Source organism: Toxorhynchites rutilus, chromosome 3 (assembly GCF_029784135.1).
Source record: "Toxorhynchites rutilus septentrionalis strain SRP chromosome 3, ASM2978413v1, whole genome shotgun sequence".
NCBI classification, from domain to species: Eukaryota; Metazoa; Arthropoda; class Insecta; order Diptera; family Culicidae; genus Toxorhynchites; species Toxorhynchites rutilus.
The window spans coordinates 309,914,710-309,933,682 of NC_073746.1; the positions used below are offsets into that span (position 1 = coordinate 309,914,710).

The 18,973-nt window shown below is 45.8% G+C and overlaps 1 protein-coding gene across 6 annotated transcripts in view; it reads right to left on the reverse strand.

Moving 5' to 3' along the window:
* LOC129780448 (neurofibromin) overlaps window positions 1-18,973 on the reverse strand; it is a 67,081-nt gene that overhangs the window by 33,991 nt on the left and 14,117 nt on the right. For 5 of the 6 annotated variants that reach the window (XR_008743923.1, XM_055788738.1, XM_055788737.1 and 2 more), the window contains exons 2-4: window positions 13,841-13,984; window positions 13,591-13,777; window positions 6,610-13,533 (exon numbers count right to left, since the gene is read on the reverse strand). Coding sequence is in view for 5 of the 6 variants with exons in the window: in XM_055788738.1 (XP_055644713.1) it covers window positions 6,610-13,533; window positions 13,591-13,777; window positions 13,841-13,984 (7,255 nt within the window). In the remaining variant the exon portion in view is untranslated. The remainder of the gene's footprint in view (window positions 1-6,609; window positions 13,534-13,590; window positions 13,778-13,840; window positions 13,985-18,973) is intronic. The other variant, XM_055788735.1, reaches the window with a different exon arrangement.

Below are 18,973 nucleotides of genomic sequence, written 5' to 3' on the forward strand. Positions count from 1 at the left end.
AGCAGCGTTCATTTCCCTCGATGCCTAATTCAGCGCAAGAGGTCAAGGATTTGACCACTGTCATACAGTGGAATTGCAGAAGCATCATCCCTAAACTAGACCAATTTAAATTTTACAAATCAATGGCAAAGAACTCTGCATTGCTTCGATATATATTCCTCCCAGGACTACGGTAGGCCGCCATCAGTTCTTTGATATTATCGAGGCATTGCCGGAGCCGCGGTTAATCTTAGGTGACTTCAACTCCCATGGAACAGCATGGGGGTCACTCTACGATGACAACCGTGCCACGTTGATTTATGATCTGTGCGACAACTTCAACATGACAGTTTTAAATACTGGGGAAGCAACTAGGATAGCCAACCCTCCTGCACGGGCAAGCATGCTAGACATATCTCTCTGCTCTTCTTCATATTGTATTGCACATGGAAGGTAATCCAAGATCCCCACGGTAGTGATCACCTACCAATAATTTTATCGATCGCCAATGAATCAAAATCTAGTGAGTCAGTCGATATTGCGTATGACCTCACGAAGAGTATTGACTGGAGAAAATTTGCAGAATTAATATCTGAAGCAATCATTTCGATGCATGAACTTCCTCCCCTTGAAGAGTATAATTTTATATCAAGTTTGATTTACGATAGCGCACTTCAAGCTCAAAAGAAACGTGTACCGGCTACCACTTTCCGACGTCGTCCTCCATCACTTGGGTGGGACAGGGAGTGTTCAAAGGTCTACCTTGAAAAATCATCCGCTTTCAAAAAATTCAGGAAAACTGGATTAGTGGAATGGTTTCGAAAGTACCAAGCTCTAGAAGCCAAACTAAAAGGTCTGATTAAAGCAAAAAAGCGTGGATATTGGCGGAAATTCAAAATCAATGGTTTGTCAAGGGAGACCGCTATGAGTACTCTTTGGAATACGGCGTGGCTGGAACCATACCAATGAAAGTGAGGAATACTCTGACCGTTGGATTTTCCAATTTGCAAGGAAGGTTTGTCCCGATTCTGTTCCTGCACAAAGCGTCGTACGCGATATTCCTCTCCGATGCGATTATGAGAATTTTTCGATGGTAGAATTCTCAATTGCCCTCCTCTCATGTAACAATTCAGCTCCGGGGTCGGACAAGATTAAATTCAACTTGTTGAAGAATCTTCCCGACTTGGCAAAACAGCGTTTGCTGAACTTGTTCAACAAGATTCTGGAGCTGAATATTGTCCCGCATGACTGGAGACAAGTGAGAGTGATAGCCATACGAAAACCCAACAAGCCGGCTTGCGATCACAACTCGTATAGGCCGATTACAATGTTATCCTGTATTCGCAAATTGTTAGAGAAAATGATTCTACTTCGTTTGGACAAGTAGATCGAAACGAACAATTTGCTGTCAAATACGCAGTTTGGCTTCCGCCGAGGTAAAGGGACGAATGATTGTCTCGCGCTGCTATCTTCTGAAATCCAAATCGCATTTGCTCGCAAAGAACAAATGGCTTCCGTTTTTCTCGATATCAAAGGGGCATTTGATTCAGTTTCCATGGAAATTCTCTCAGAGAAGCTTCATAATCGTGGACTTTCACCAATTCTGAATAATTTCCTGTACAATTTACTGTCAGAAAAGCACATGAATTTCTCTCATGGCAACTCAAAATCTTCTCGTTACAGTTTTATGGGCCTACCGCAAGGCTCCTGCCTAAGCCCCCTCTTGTACAGTTTTTACGTCAATGATATGGATGATTGTCTAACTAGAGACTGCACGCTGAGACAACTTGCAAACGATGGAGTTATTTCCATCACGGGTACTAATCCCGTCGCTCTGCAAAAGTCGTTGCAAGATACCATGAACAATCTGTTCACGTGGGCCCTCAAGCTGGGTATCGAATTCTCTACGGAGAAAACTGAAATGGTCGTTTTTTCTAGGAAGCACGAACCTGCCCAATTCCAGCTTTACCTATCCGGCAAAACGATCCAACACTCTATGTTTTTCAAATACCTGGGTGTATATTTTGATTCTAAATGTACCTGGGGGAGACACATTGCGTATTTGAAACAGAAATGCCAGCAAAGAATCAATTTTCTCCAAACAATAACCGGAACATGGTGGGGTGCCCATCCAGGAGACCTCATTCAGTTGTACAAAACAACGATATTGTCAGTGTTAGAATATGACAGTTTTTGCTTCCGATCAGCTGCCAGGATTCATATTCTCAAGCTGGAGAGGATACAATATTGTTGCTTGCGTATAGCCATGGGGTGTTTGCATTCGACACATACGATGAGTCTCGAAGTTTTGGCAGGAGTACCCCCGCTTACTCTTCGGTTCACAGAATTATCCTACAGATTTCTCATCCGTTGCAAGATTATGAATCCATTGGTGATTGATAACTTCGAAAATCTACTACAACTGACTCCTCAGTCAAGTTTTATGTCTTTATACCATGAGTACCTTACCCACGACGTGCACCCTTCACCAGGCATCACCAACCAAGTTTGCTTCCCATACTTTTGCAATTCTTCTGTCATTTTTTATCTGTCCATGCGACAAAAAATCCATGGAATACCAGATCACCTACGCTCCAATGTTATTCCGTCGATATTTTCGGAAAAATATGGGAAAGTTGGATCTGATAAAATGTTCTTTACTGACGGTTCATACATAAACGGGTCCACTGGCTTCGGCATCTTCAATGAAAATTCCAGTGCCTCTTTCAAACTCAGAGATCCTTGTTCCGTGTATGTCGCAGAAATGGGTGCGATATACTATGATCTAGGGATCATTGAAACACTGCCCATCGACCATTATTTTATTTTTTCAGACAGTCTCAGCTCAATAGAGGCAATCCGCTCAATGAAAGTTGATAAACGCTCATCTTATTTCCTATCAAGAATAAGACATCTATTGAGTGTTTTGGTCGAAAAATTATTCAAGATTACCTTAGCATGGGTTCGCTCTCATTGCTCGATTCCGGGGAATGAGAAAGCGGACTCGCTAGCTAAGGTGGGCGCTTCAGAAGGCACACTTTTTGAAAGGCAAATTGCCTATAATGAATTTTTTCACATTCCTCGTCAGGACACACTCGTTAGTTGGCAGCGCATGTGGAGTGAAGATGAGTTCGGTCGTTGGTTACACACGATTATCCCTAAGGTCTCGACGAGTGCTTGGTTTAAGGGATTGAATGTAGGTCGTGATTTCATTCGCGTGATATCTCGGCTCATGTCCAATCACTACAACCTAAACGCGCATCTCTATCGCATTGGGCTCGCAGCAAACAATCTTTGTGATTGTGGCGATGGCTACCACGACATCGAGCATGTTGTCTGGTCGTGTATCCGGTTCCATGCTGCTCGCTCTCAGCTCTCTAGAGCACTGAGAGCACAAGGCAGACAATCGGATATCCCCGTCCGGGATATCTTAGGTAGCCGTGATCCTGATCTTCTGCTTCATCTATACCTGTTCCTCAGAAACGCCGATGTCAACGTTTAATGATGTTTCCTACTACTGTGTCCCTGTTACATATCCCTCCTATCCGATCTATAAACTTTTACTTAGTCGCGGCAATACATACACACACTCTTTACAGATACACGGGCCAAAGGTTGTGCAGTCCACTGATGATTCAACAAGAGCCAAAGGTTGTACCGCTCATGACAACTCTACACGAGCTGATGATTGCGCCGGCTAGTGACCATTCTATCCTGGATTCCTCGAGTCGAGAAAGATGCACCACGCTAGATATGGGGTACATACTAGGGGGCGTTGCTGATTAATGGTCAGCTGCATCCCAATAGGAAGTATCCCGTGTCGGGCACACGTACAGAGCATTGGAGACAGCAACATCCCAATTACGAGAACACTTGTAATACTAACCTCGAGCCGACCGCGAGTAATCGGTTACATATTACTAACACAGATAATAAGAAAAACTGTCAAAATATTGAACTCCGGCCCCGTCAGGCTAACGCCATATGAGCCTTGATAAAAATATATATTTTGGAAAAAAAAACGAGAACCTGGTCCGCCCTGCTCGCAAAATCAAATCCAACGCACTAGTTTTGAAGAAGGAAGATAAACTGAAGGAATCGTCCACGTTGGGATCCCTGATCCTTGATCAAGACTTTGCTGTGAGGAGAAACGAAGAGCTTGAAAAAATAATTCAGAAGAACACAACCTTTCCTCAATAAGCTTTTACTTTCCTTTCCACTCCCTTCCTTTCATCCTGTGTCTCAGATTCTAAAAATATTATAGAATAAGTTATTTTTTCGAATTGGTAATTTTGTTTTTTTTGCGTCAATTGTGATTTTTATTGTTTTTCTAATTGTTAATAGCTATTTGCTATATCAATAATAGCCAGAGCATTTGCGCGAAAAGATTGACAAAAATAGACGAATTGCGAGAAAAAGCCTAAACTTGGAATTGTATGATCGATATTGCGCGAGATATTGATCACAAATGCCAGCTACCGAGAAAATTATGGATAACTTTTTCCACAAGCTAATATATTATCATTTTATCTCATGTGATTTCGTCATTCCATAAGCGTTTTATTTATATATTGTTTTTTTTTTCTCTATTATAGTGACTTTGAGCACATTTTGGCTGGTTCGGCAATTTTACTCCCATTTTTGGAAGAATGTCGGGAGTGAGAATTGAACTCGTGACCTTTGCGTGAGAGGTATGGATGTTACCACTACGCTAGATCATATCCACGTTTTATTTACAACATCAATCTTTATACCCACGTTTCACATTTACAACATACATTATTGGGATGCTCATTAATAAATTTTGGAAAATTGAGAGCTGTTGATTTGATATTTAATTTACTCAAAAAAACAGAGTCCGTCATATCTACTCAAAATCATGAAACCATTAAGAACAGAGCGAGGTAGGAAGTTTCCCATCTACAGGTACCGGACATCCCATTATTCAAATTCGTTTTTCATCAGGGGAATCGCCCACTGGAATCAATTACCTCACAATGTACAGACTGTCACTTCTTCCATAAAATTCAAGAGTAATTGTATGGAGCAATCGCATTTTGAACAATTAATACCAAGGAACAAATATTATTTGACGCACTTTGTTTTACCAATTGAAACCTAGAACATAAAAGGCATTAAGGCCTTAAGTTTTGTGATCAATATAAAATAAATAAATAAATACTTCTACGCGTAGAGACGAATGAACTCTCAGAGTTTAAAGTCTCTCTAATTCATTACCATTACCATTCTACGCGTCTATCACAATGATTTTTTTCTTGAGATAAACAATTTCATAATTGTGAAATGTTGGCCCGATTTGTGCTCCTCAAATTGTACCCACCAAAAGGAGCAACCAAAGTAAGAACGGAATACGGTTTCCCTAACACGGACTTCAAAACCAAGGAGTGTGGAGAAATTGGCATTGCAAATACATGCAAGCATGGGGCATTTCTGTTACCACATGCATATGTGCAAACCGAAATATGTTTCCCTGCCCGAGTTTTTTACCAATGGACCTGGAGTAATTACAGATACTAGAGGCGAATGAGCTTTCAAACTTAAAGACTCTATAGTATAAAAAGTTGAAGTTGATGTTATTGATTCATACAAGCCGGAGGTACTTTTGTACCTGCATGCATTTTTGCATTCCGGAATGTGTTTTCCTAACACGGACTACAAAAGCTTGGTTGACGGATTCAAGACAGCATAAGAAGAAATGCCTTCATATCATCCAAGCCACAAAAAATACCATCCGCGCCCTGAATCACATAAGAAGATATCCGGAGATATCCACCCGCTGTATCGATACCACTGTAGTACTCCCCTGCTGAAGTGGCAGGCCAAAACTTTACAGTTTCAGCTTTAATATACGGAAAAATTCGTTTTTTCAGGCACTCCTGCTTGTACATTTTGGAATCCATAGTCTTGTTTGTCACGAGAACCTGAGTTTTTTATCCGCAGCTGCAAATATCTTGTCAGATCATAAGCTTTCTTGTGAATTTAACGACAAAACCGAATTTGAACTTACTATGAGACATCACCTCGACCAGTGGCTTTATAGAATTCCTGTCCGGGAAGCTGCCCATTTTACATCATCACTTACGTTTCTTCCTCCATAGAGATGCATTCTCCGTACTTCGTAAGAACCTCATTGTACAACTTCCACGCACGTCTTCAGTATCCTGTTTGGTTACTTACTGGCCCGAAAAAGTCGAACTCCTTTTTGCCGACCAATCAATCTGACGGCGCTTTAGCAGGCATTCAATTTCTTGGTGATATCATAATTCGACTGACACGAGTTTCTCCTAATCGATCTCAACACCTTCAAATGAGGCTTCCGAACCTTAGTCCCACTACGACGCTTCCTATCCTGCCGATCTATAGTATGGTACTCACACAATCCTATCCATTTTATGTCAGTTCATTTCAAAAAAGTTTTTGACCTGTTTAACCTGACCTGTCTAGTGTCTCTTCGGACACCTTTTTTCAACGAATATTTTAAATAAATAATCAACTTGACATTGTAAAGAAAAATCATCGTGAAGTTTATAATAGACAAGTTAATAGACAATTTGCATGAATTTCAATCTACGATGCAAAAAATCCATGCAAACAACAACACGCACTTACCCGTCAAATAAGCCACACTATCCGGCGTCACCTCGAACTTGTCCCTCCGGTGGGGTTTGGCGATAATTCCGAGCAACATGGTCAGCACCCGGGTCGTTCGGGACACCGTCGTCGGCGTTGGATGTCGGAATCCTTTGAGCAAATGGCCGACGAGTGCGAAGTGGAAGTTGGACCTGAAGGACAACCCAACAGCATGGTCGAGCTGCTTGAAGTGCCACTCGAGTGGCTCCCGCGTTGTCATCATCACGTCGGCAATGTTCTGTTTGTCGAACAGTTGCTGGGAGTTGAGCGTGTGTAAATTTTGCTCGAGCAGGGCCAGCCCTGCTGCGTACAGGGTGGACTCGTCCAGTTGAAGTACACTGACCGCAACCCAGAAGAGGGATGTATGCATGATAGAATCGGGCTGCAGTAGTGGCTGCAACCGCGTCAGGCACATCACCAATGCCTCAAGCAGGACGATGTCGTTGAAGGATTCCAACGCTTTCACCATGATTCGCAGCAATTGCTTGATATCTTGGTCGGTAATACTTTTCGATATGCAACCGTATACGATGAGGGCTCGATGCTGCAGTGCCGGATTGTAGCAGAATGCGAAGCTCTTGGCGAGCGAAGTCCACGCGTTCAACCACTCACAGTCCGGAATGTCTCGCATGCAGGCTTCCATAATTTCGAGCAGCGCATCGGTGACAACCTCGAGCGAGGGAAGAGAAAGCCTCTCACGATCGGCTGGTGGAGCCTGGGAAACTCGTTCGTTTCCAAGCCAGCGATCGTTCGGATGTCGACAGGATGAGCGGAACGCTGTCACAGCAGCGGATTTGACCTTGCTGATGCCAAACAACAGGTAGAACTTTGGTAGGGAGAACTCATCCAGGGAAAGCCGCAACACACGTTGGGTTTCCTCCGAGAACGAAGGTTTCGTGCAGGTACACAGCGAGTGAAGTATATTGATGACTAGACCATGGGTGGATGCACGCATCGACAGCGAGCCACTGCAAACCAGGAAGGTTACGATGTGGAAAAGGTACGGTAGATGACGCGCAACGTCCAAACAATTGTTGAAGGACAACATGAGCAGATATCGGGCCAGGATTGCGATGTCGTCCCACATCATGTGCTGCTCTAGGTACTGAGTTGGTGAGTGACATGTTTTGTCCATAACTCGACAAAGTCGCCCGATGACTTTCTTCGCCACCAGTTGAACATTCGCAGAAGCTAGAGCCACCGCTGTATCCGCCATGATCTCCACCTGTGGAGATCCCAGCCCGGAGCTTACCGATTTGTGGATAAAGTTATCCAGCACCATGTCAATCAATTCCGGAATTTGCCCGATTGATCCCCAAATCTTCGCCTGGATCGATGGATACATCTCCTTTTGTTCTATGGTTAAGTTGATCAATTTCTCAAGAATCATGGCCACTTGCTTCTGCCGCTTGTTGTCTTCACAGTTCTTACAGAAACGTACCATATTCCCCAGCCACGGGGTCATGTACTCCAAACACAAATGCTTCAATTCGATGGTGCTCCTCTGGAAACCCTGAATACACTCTTCCAGAAACTCCAGCGTCAAGTGGGATTCATTGTTGGCGAGTGTTTCGCTGACCGATTTGATGAAAATAGTATTATTCGACGGGATACACAGCCCCTGAGTTTCCAACAGTTGACCCTCGATTTTGAGATCAAACGTTGCCGTCAGCGCACACAACTGGTTGTAAGCTGCCGTCCGCAAATTAGGATCGGATGAGCCCAGATTAAGGAGCGCCATGTTCAGCAGCGTTCCCGGAACGTCCTTGGGGCGGATCTTCTGGTGCACGGTAACCGAGTCCGGTTGGCTTAGCTCCCACCGGTTGCGGATGTGAATGATCGCCTGAACAATGTTGTCACAGTCATTGTGGATGAAGCTCAGCTGAGAGCTTTCGTTGGCGATGGACAGCGTAAACTGGTTATCGTCCACAAGACACACTTCCTCGATTTCAGACGCGTAATAGACATCGTTCAGGAGCACCGAGTGCGCTAGCACTTTGGTCTTCTCAGCGGACGTGATTTGCAGCGCGGTGGGTCCCACCTTGATCGCTACCTTTGTGTCCTTGTGGCTCAGCTTGAGTGCGTTGTTGAACACTTTCAAGTCTTCGTCCAGCGAGAGCGTTGCTCCGGGTAGTTTCTGCTGTTCGGGGTCGATGACGTCGTTCAGTTTGGCTGGAGAATCGAGGAAGATCAACTTCCGACACCCCTTGAGGGGTGCAAGAATACGATCGTGGAACTTTGTGTACTCCCGCACCCACGAGTTGCAGTTGTAGATATAGGCTGCATGGAGATTCTCGTATGCGACCTCGGGGAGCACGTAGAACCATTTCTGCAGGAACTCCGTCCGGAAGCGATTGTCCGAGCAGGTGTGGGTGAAATCGATCACCACCTCGAAAGGTGAATGACAGAAGGGTTTTAGGCTGAGGATCACATGATAGATCAGCAAGTCGCCGTTGGTTTCGCCGATCTTGTAGCGTCGTGCAATGTAGTAGAACACCGGATTGCCTGCCTTGCTTGTCCCAGCCTGGTAGAAAATATTCATCGACTTCAGCGTTTTGAATTCTTCCTTCTCGTGCATCTGATGTTTCACCATGATCTCCTCGAAGTTCGTCGAGGACATATCGATCGAGCTCCAGCGGGCGTAGCTGGAAAAGAGCAGATGCGAATCCACCGGTTTGTGCTCCGGTGGTCCCAGATAGGCCAGCAATGTAGCCATCTTGTCAAAGGGTCGCCTTCCAACGGCTTTGTGATCCCGACTGCTGGACAGATAGTCGCCGATTCGCTCCTGATGGGACCACAGTAGGCGATGCAACGCCAGCACGTTAGCGTCCGAGATGAAACTCATGCTGTGTGAGGTTTGATCAACGGTTTCGCAATCGGACGCAATTTGGATGAAAAATCGTCGACCTCCCTCGAAGTGCGATCGTAGAAAGTCGTTGAAGCACAGCATATGTTGTTCTTTGGAGAATTCCACATGGTTTGCGATGTTTTGGAGAATCTTGGACATCAGCATGAGGCCCCGCTTGATCTGGGTGGGAACCTGTTTACCAACAATGCCCAGTTCCTGGGGCGAAACAATCGCTGGATTGATGAAGCGCAAGAAAATCACCGTTCCAACCGCCCCGATGTTGTTCTGCAGCAAGTTGGGGAAGCGCTTGCTCAACACCTGGTACAAGCAGTGGCACATCGAGCGAAGCTGCGGAGGGAAGCGATCCGCGGAGTTCACAATCGCGTCGAACACCTTCTGGGTGAGGGCTATCAAATTCTTTCGATTCGTTTCAATATCTTCGGTGGTCTCCAAGCGCGCCGGATCCACTTCGAAACTTGTGACCGGGTCATCCAGCAGCGGACGAATCAGAGGTTCCAGCAAGCCCTGCAGATAGCTGGCTCCATATATTTTGAAACAGAAAGCCATTATTTTGCTTCCGAGCGAGTTTCCCCGGAAAAGAGTTTGCATACAGTCGGATACCTCCACCTCACGATAGAACATGTTCCAGAGCAGTGGCGAAAGCAGGTGTTTGGCATCGAAGAGCGTCACCAGAACCCGGGCCAGTTCATCCATCTGAGATGTGGTAACGACCGAGGCCAGAGCCATCGCTATCGGAAGTTCTCCCTTGTCGCTGATCATGGTTACGAGCTGAACCAGCTGCTCGAATCGATCCGCCATGACAGATTCGGCAAGGGTGTCGAATTCCGTTCCCTGTTGGAGGATCTGGGTGAGCACTTCCATGAATGCAGCCCTGGTTTGCAGATCCGGGTTGTAGCCAAGATCGATGGAATGCATCAATCCGGAGTCGATGTTTGCGCTGAGAAGATTCGACATCGCCTGAATGGTTGCGTTCCGCAAAGCGCTTAGCTTTCCAGCTGCCACACGAGGTCGCGGAGGGAGCAGCGGAGGATTGTTGGAATCCTTGTCCGCTTCCGAACCATCCACACAGTCGCTCAAAAGGTTCATGAACAATGTAAAATACTTCAGAAAGAGAGCGCTTTTCGCGTCCATCAAATCGCCACGATCCGATTCCTCCGGCTGCAACGGGAGTCCCCTCAGAAGTGCTGCGACTGCTTCCATACATGCCTGATCTAAATCGCGAGTTATTATGGTTACATCGCCGGAGCTTGGCGGTGCGATTTGATGGGATGTCCCCATTACCCAATCGGTCAGATACTCAACCAATTTGTTTCGGAATTTCATCTCCTGTCGAAATGCGAGATCGTCCCGGCGTTTCATCATCACTTCCACCAACTGACAGAGCTTCGTTTTTATGTGAATAGCATGCACCGTCATATCCAGATGACGCACATAGCGTACGATCGCCAGCATCAAATTCTCAATGCTCGTCACACCCAGATGCTCCGCATTCGAAGGTTGATCGTTCTGATCCTTGCTTTGGCGACCATCCAGCACCGACTTCATGATATAGATCGTATGCTCGATGAACTGCGTGTTGATATCGGTCACCACTACCTGTCCCTGCTGGTCGAAGAACTTCTCCACTATCGATCGGATCTGATCGAATAGTATCGGATACAGCTGGGCGGACATTTCCTGCCCTACCAGCTCTTTCACGTGTTTCTGAATCTGGGGCCCGAACTTTTCATTGTTACACACCAACAAACGTAACAGCTGTCCAATAAACTGCGTCACCGGACAGTACTGAACATCCTGGCTGGCACCGGCAATCGAAGACACCAGAGAACCCATGATGGGATGCATCGAACCCCGCCCAGAGCTGGAACTCGAAAGCGAAGTGGTCGACTGCATCAACGAAGGCCCGCTGATCCCAATCGGAAGCATTTGACTCTGTGTCAGTCGCTGATTTCTCGGTTTCTGCAGACAAACGCCGCCCAGCGCCAACAGAAACCACGTCATATTTGCCCACTCGGAGATCTGCTCTTCGAGATCGTGCTCGGAGCTCTGGTGACTCGCGCGCCTCTTCCCCATGCTTCGGTGGAAAACTTCCGCCTGTCCATCCTCGGGTTTGCCCTTGGGGTAATTCTGCAGCACCTTGGAGGTAACCTCCCAGTTGCGAAATGTTTCCTCCCAAGCTGGCTGAACGCCGTTGACGCAGTGCTCGATCTTTCGCACCAAAGACATAATGTTTTTCTGCAGGGCGGCCCTTCCCTGGGTGTGTTCATAGAAGTTGTACCTGGACTCGAGATTCTGCGTGGCCAGTGTGCTGGATGCGTGCGACAGCTCCTGATACAGGTGGTAGTTTGGAAGGATAAAACCCACCGTAATCTCATCCGAGCCGGAACGAATTTCAGCCTCCTCGCAGAGCAATCCAAAGCAGGAGAGCGAAACCATGACCGCGTCCAAATCAACCGACCACAAATACATAAAGAACACCACTTCCAGCTTGATGTGCGCCTGTCGGCAAATGGCGATCTGACTTCCCACGTTGGCATAATCTTTGTGTCGCTGAAGGAACGTATTGCGACAGATTAGAATCTCTCGCAGCCACTTCAGCACATCCGTGTAGTTAGCAATCTGATGCTGAATCAGCTTTTGGGAGATCGAAAACAAAACCTGGGAGCTCACATCCCAAAAAGTGTTAATCGGAGCTTCCGGATTCCACACCTCTATCTTGTCGGGAGAATGAAGAGCCAGCAGTGCCTCCATTGCCTCCTGTGCCACATCCGGCATCGTTGGCTGATGCACAAGCGACACAAGCCCGTTGATCAGCTCCAGCGTTGAGCTCTGCACCTCGTGACCCGCTTTGCCGAGACTGTTCAACAGCAGCATCGGATCGGCGTGAATCAAACGAACCATCAGCAGCAGCAGCGCTTTGTGCGCCGGGCCCTCATCCGGCCGGGTCAGTCGACTTTGTGCGTCTTTGGATTTGAGCGTCAGCGAGGTTATCATTCGCAGCGGAGTGTGCGCAATGTAGCCTTGGGTTGCCTTGTTGAGCGTATCGGTGAACAGGGCTCTCAGCTCTCCCGAGCGAGCGTACACCAGATCAATCTGGGGCCACCACGGGAGCCTAGCTTGGGTTACGATTTTCAGCAGCGAACTTACAATTACAAAGTGATATGCGGGGGGCGAACTGAGGCTTAAGCAAACCTTCAGCGCTTCGTTGTTGTGTGGTTTGATCCGGAAACAGGACACCCAGCAGTCGATCATCAAGTCGATGTCCTGAAAATTGTAGCCTTGCCCTCGGGAAAACGGTTTTGCCGGATTGAATAGCAGAGATTTCAAATCGTTTATCACGCTCTGAACAAGCTGAAAGGTGACATTGTTCGAGTCGTTGATATTTATGTACGTGGAAGCTTTGCAGAGCTTAACGCACGCAATAGCAGCCGATTCGGTGGACTGCTTGGAGGAAGCATGCGCTCCCAATCCTTTCTTGATTCCCTCCATAAAATGCTTCTTTTTCAAATGCCTCGGAGAGCAAGGTGCTCCCGAATCCGCATTGACTATTTCCTCCAGCACCTTTGGACTCAGAACCAGCAGCATTATCTGCAGTGGCCAAACAGCCGATCGAGCCTTTTTATTCTCTGCGTACGAGTCCAATATATCAAAGAACGTCTCGCAGCATTTCGACAGCTCATCGTTAGGATTTCGCTGCAAGTCTTCAAACTCCTTCGGGTGGAACTCGATCCAATTCCAAAGCGCCTTCTCCAGCGAGTTCAACAAAATAAAATGGGCAGACTTTTTCAGCGATTTAAACTTCTGTATGGTTTCCGTTAGCAGTTTGGTGAGACGATTCACGTCCAAATCGATGTGCTGTATCAACTCGATATCGCTGTAATCGGGATTCTCCTCTGAACAGGTGCTCAGCTCCTGCAAGCGAGCCGAGATGCGATTGAACACGGCCCCGAAATGGTTCTGGGAGAGCGCGTAAAGCACCTTCGAAGCAAGAGCCTTGAGTGACGCTGCATTTTGGTTGTTCTCGTTTTGAATGTCTACAAAACAAGATATTTAAAAAAAAATCGTGTTCGTGTTCGAAATGTTCAATTTACCAATAAACTGACAAATCTCCCTCAGTAGCAGCTTCACATTCATCGCTTCCTCAAACCGAGCCGTATCCTTGGACTGCCCGGACAGGCAACGCTCCAGCGTCTCTAGGATAACGATCAGCGAATCGTAGCAACAGCGTTCCGGCTCGTGTCCCCGACATGCCGGCGGCTGAAACTGCAAGATAATAAACTAGGATCAAATGCTGGCGAAAGTTTCTCGCACCACGCACTACGCGCGTTCTCGATCACTTACAATCTCGTTGACCCGTTGGAGCATCTTCGTTAGGCCGGAGATCACCAGTGAAAAGCGGTAGCGCGATATCTGGATCAAACAGGTCATCGTTTGGTCGATGCTGAGGCGCGCCTGGGTCCCATGGGGACCGGTGCGGTAGGGCAGCTGAAAAAAAGGTAAACACGTTTGTTATCGTTATCACTGCAGAATCCAATGCTAAGATTATCAGATGGTCTGGACTAGCTATACTCAACCGCGCCCGCGGGCCGAATGTGGCTCTGTGGGCTTTTTTGGTTGGACTCATAAAAGTAATGCGCCCACAGCGGAGCGAATCAATCGCTATCTAACCATCGGAAAGTGAAGTGAATTATGAATTAGAAATAAGAAGAGAAAATGAATAGATCAGTGTGAAAAGTCGTAGTCTTACGGTGTTTGTATCCAACCGCCGGATTCTCCACCTCTGCGGCAAATAAAAGAGTAAAAGTTTTCTGAAAAAGTAACTTGAGAAAGCCTTTCTCAAGGCTCATCAAGTGAAGGCGATTGCTGCTAGCCAAGCTAGTCCAGTCCAACTGCGTCATTGGCTTCATGAGACGAAGTCAACCCAAGAATTCCAGCTCAGTTGCCCTGCTGGGACGGAACACAGCGGATCCGGCTCCCACCGCTGGGAACACGAGCACCCTACATCGACCGGCACAATACAGTCCACTGCAATCCCAACACTTATCATTATAATTTTTTCATACGGTCGTCCCGATTCGCAAATATTTTTACTTCCAATTTTACACTGCACGGTCGTTCCGATTCGTATTTCTTTCCATTTTCTTTTGTGCCCATATGGTCGTCCCGAGCCGTACCCGTTTGTGCGGTCGTCTCGATCCGCGCTTATCCACCTTCATCCTACAGTTTCATCGAATGGTCATCCTGATCCGTACTTATTACAAAAGTATTATCTTTTATACCTTGTTATATTAAAAAAGTGAAACATATCAGTGTTAATAATTTGTTCGTTTTCATTGTGCACCTTCAGAGTAACGCCCATTATTAATATATGACCCGTTATCTTGAGTTTCAATGTGTTACAATTTATTTTTTTACCCTATAAAAATAAATCATTGTTTTTAGCAAAAAGTTTCAATTTTAATATAATTTAAGTCAACCTGCAATTTAACAAGGAGCATTAGACTTTCTGCCAAACATGCTATTTAATAGTCCCGGATTGCAAATATATAATACTATTTAATAGTCCCGGACTACAAATAAAATAATACTCACCTATTCATGTAATTCCAACTTGTTCCCCCAAAAGATTGTACTGCCCTTTTGCACACATACAAACATCAATAAAAGAAAAAAAATGAACAGATTTTTCTAATTTCTACTCGGAATATTTCACACACGATGTGAATTACACCAACTGCACACGTGCAACTTTAGTGTCACTCAATTCCCACGCAGAGCCCCTGAAAATATTTCGGTACAAGGTGGTTTCCGATTATCCCGATTGATTCTCGCTCTTGGCAGGATCACCAAAATGTGTGTCCCTAAGCGCAGGCGGGATAATCGGAGACCGCCCGAAGCCGAAGGGTGACTGCCTGCTGATAAGATGCCGAGTGCCCAGCCCACTTGATCGCTAAACTGACGATGCCCGTGTTGTCAGAACTGGGCATGCCACACAATCTACAATAACCCTAGGATGGCGAACTACGAGGATGGTGAAAGTCAAGAGGGCAGGCGTCATTAACGCTGATATATGATCAAGATAGTGAACCAAATTAAATTATAAAAAAGGTTCTTCTTGATTAAAGCTTTCGTACAAAAAATATATATAATAAAAACATGCTATTCGCGATTCCACAGCATTCAAGATTCATCAGTAACCCAGGCACCGACCAAACAGCTGCGAGGTTTTTCAAATGGCCTCTCAGAAGAGCCGAGTAATTTTCCGAATTAGCCTTTTTCAAGACTTCAAGATACGAATGAACTGATAACTTTTCCTGCCTCTACAAGCAAACTCATGATATTCATTATTCAAGTCACAGTCTCACTCCAGCTAGCAGACAGCAGTCTTCCTCAATGCTGATGTCCGATACTGCTGTTTTGCTCAATACAAAGGCGTAATGGAAGATAGATGTCGCACAGAGCAATTTTACAATTTTATTCGGTGGAGGCACCGCGTCGATTTTCGTGCCGTCCGGTGGAAAGCGCGTTACATCTAGCATTGTTTCTGGATTTAAAGTGGCGTTAAAGTACAGCGCATTTCAAGCCGGATGTGAAGGAGGCATTTTTCAACGGTGAAAGCTGCGTTCTTCAGTGGAAAACTAAAGGTGAAAATTTGTTTCGCAGCGGTTGCTATCGACGCCGCCACCCCACCACGCACCCAATTCGGTTCGGATTGAACCCTATTAACGATCAAGCCGTAGAAAATATTTTTTTGACGAAAGCCATTGGTGTAATTTTGATTATTGACGCTAAAGAATCCCCAATGTCCAAGAATTATTGATTTCCCATCTTCCATTTTCCGGGAAACGACTGTTCGAAAAAATGAACATTGGCCGAAACCAGCCCTTTTTGCAAGTACAAACATACTGCGAACTAACAAATCACTTAAATTAGCAAATATATGCATTCAAAAATGCATTAATTTTTCATTACGGGACGAACAAGCACAGGAGGATGAAAGTCTACAATTATAAACCTGAATTAATCCACCTATGGTGAGATGTCACATTTCTTATTTCATGTAGTTTTTACATATTACCGGTAGGCTTTTTCTTTCAAACGAAAGCTATTGCTGTTATTTATTTTTTGGCTGTTGAGAAATATCAATGCTTAAGAATATTTTTTTTCGATTATCCATTTCCCGAAAAATCGAAGTACATAGTACAAATACAAAACCTAAAAAGTACAAAAACGCTTGGGAACAAAACAAAGGCAAGGTGGTTATTATTCAATTGAATAGTATCATCATTTAGATCTTCTTCGTCGATGATATCACCCACCGAATCTGGCGTTAGTTGGGATGATGACAAAATAATAAACATTATTATATGCTTGTAAATTGTTGATAATAGTAAGCCATGAATTAGATTTTAGATAAAATGTTCATTCTGTCTGTACAACTAGTCATAACCAGACGTGTTTTACTAACGTAGTAACCATTAGTGTGAATTTTTTTTTTTTTTTGAAGAACATTATTTCAAGATGTCTCTTGCTGGAGCTGGAAGCGGAAGTTCCGGAACCGGAAGCGGACATGGCGGGGACGGAAATGGACGAAATTTCGGAGATAGAGGAAGATCGACCGGCAGTGGAGGGATTTCGCTGCCAGCCATGGAACGTCTTCGAGGCCGAGAAAACTATTCTTCATGGGCATTCGCGACCAAAATGCTGTTAATCCGTGAGGGAACTTGGGACGCTGTGAATGCACCGGAAGAAGGTGATCCGGAAAACGAGAGGTCGCTGAGAGCACTAGCTACGATATGCCTCAGTATTGAACCGATCAATTATAGCCTGGTCCAGTCGGCAAGCACAGCGAAACAAGCATGGGGTAACCTCAAGAAAGCCTTCCAGGATGACGGGATGACTCGGAGGATTGGGTTACTTCGTAAGTTGACCAGTATTCGCCTGGGAGACTATTCCACTGTTGAAGCGTACCTGAACGAGATGATGTGTACGAGTCATAAGCTGAGTGAAGCAGGATTCAAGGTTGACGATGAATGGTTGGCCAGTCTGTTGCTGATGGGACTCCCCGAGGTATATGAACCAATGATAATGGGCCTCGAGGCATCAGGAAGGAAAATCACAGCGGATTCGGTAAAGGCCAAGATACTTCAAGACGTCAAGGTTTCCAGCGATTCAAGCTCAAGCGGACATGATGGTGCGTTTTACTCCCAGCAGCGGAAAGGATCCAAGTCATTCAATAAGGCCAACGTGAAATGCTACAAGTGCAAGCGATTGGGGCATTACGCGGCGGAATGTCCTGTAAAGGATGAGAAGCAGAAAAAGGTCAAATCCGACAAGCATACTGCATTCATGATAACGCAATCGTCAGCCAAGCGCGAGGTGAGCTGGATATTCGATTCGGGTGCTACTTCACACATGTGCAACGGTGAAGTTACTTTGGAAGATGCTAAAGAAGTCCAGCAGCGAATCAGCGTGGCGAATAATGCTGTGTCGATGGTAGACGCCGTTGGCAGCGTGAAGATTGAAGCTGATGTCGGCAATGGCACGTGTAACGTTACTTTGTCCAACGTGTTGAGTATTCCCGACTTGGCAATCAATTTGATATCGGTGAGTAAGATATGCAGTAATGGCCATTCGATTACATTCACCAAGGATGCATGTGAGGTGCGATCGGCTTCCAACGAGGTAGTGGCCATTGGACGAGAAAGCAGCGGACTCTACAAATATTGTTTGGTGAATGAACGTGTTTCGTATGTGGTCAAGGAAGAAAATGGCATGGTGCTGTGGCACCGAAGGATGGGGCATTTGAACGTGCACAGTTTGAAGATGCTTCGGTCCATAGCAACAGTAATCGATTTCGTTGATGCAGAGGTACAGTCATGTGTTGCGTGCTTGCAGGGCAAGCATTCTCGTCGCCTCTTCAAGAAGAGTGGAAACAGGAGGAAGCAGGAGAAGTTCTGGAATTGATCCACAGTGATCTATGCGGCCCGATGGAGAACGTGTCAATCGGTGGTAGCCGGTATTTTCTAACGTTCATTGATGACAGCAGCCGCAAAATTCATGTGTATTTTTTGAAGTCGAAGAAGCAAGTGTTGCAGTATTTCCAAGACTTCAAATCGATGGTGGAGAACCAAACCGGCAAAAGAATCAAGCGCTTACGGACGGATAATGGCACAGAGTATGTGAATGGAGAGATGAAGAATTTTCTTCGCAAATCCGGGATTCATCATGAAGTCACGGTGCCGTACAACCCAGAGCAGAACGGGTTAGCGGAGAGAACGAACCGTACGATCGTCGAGCGGGCACGATGTCTGTTGTTTGATGCCAACCTGGAAAAACGCTTCTGGACGGAAGCTGTGTCAACTGCTGCGTTCCTGGCGAATCGATCACCAACGAAAGGCTTACGAGTGACCCCGGAGGAACGGTTCAGCGGTGTGAGACCAGACCTGTCCAAATTACGTGTGTTTGGAGCAA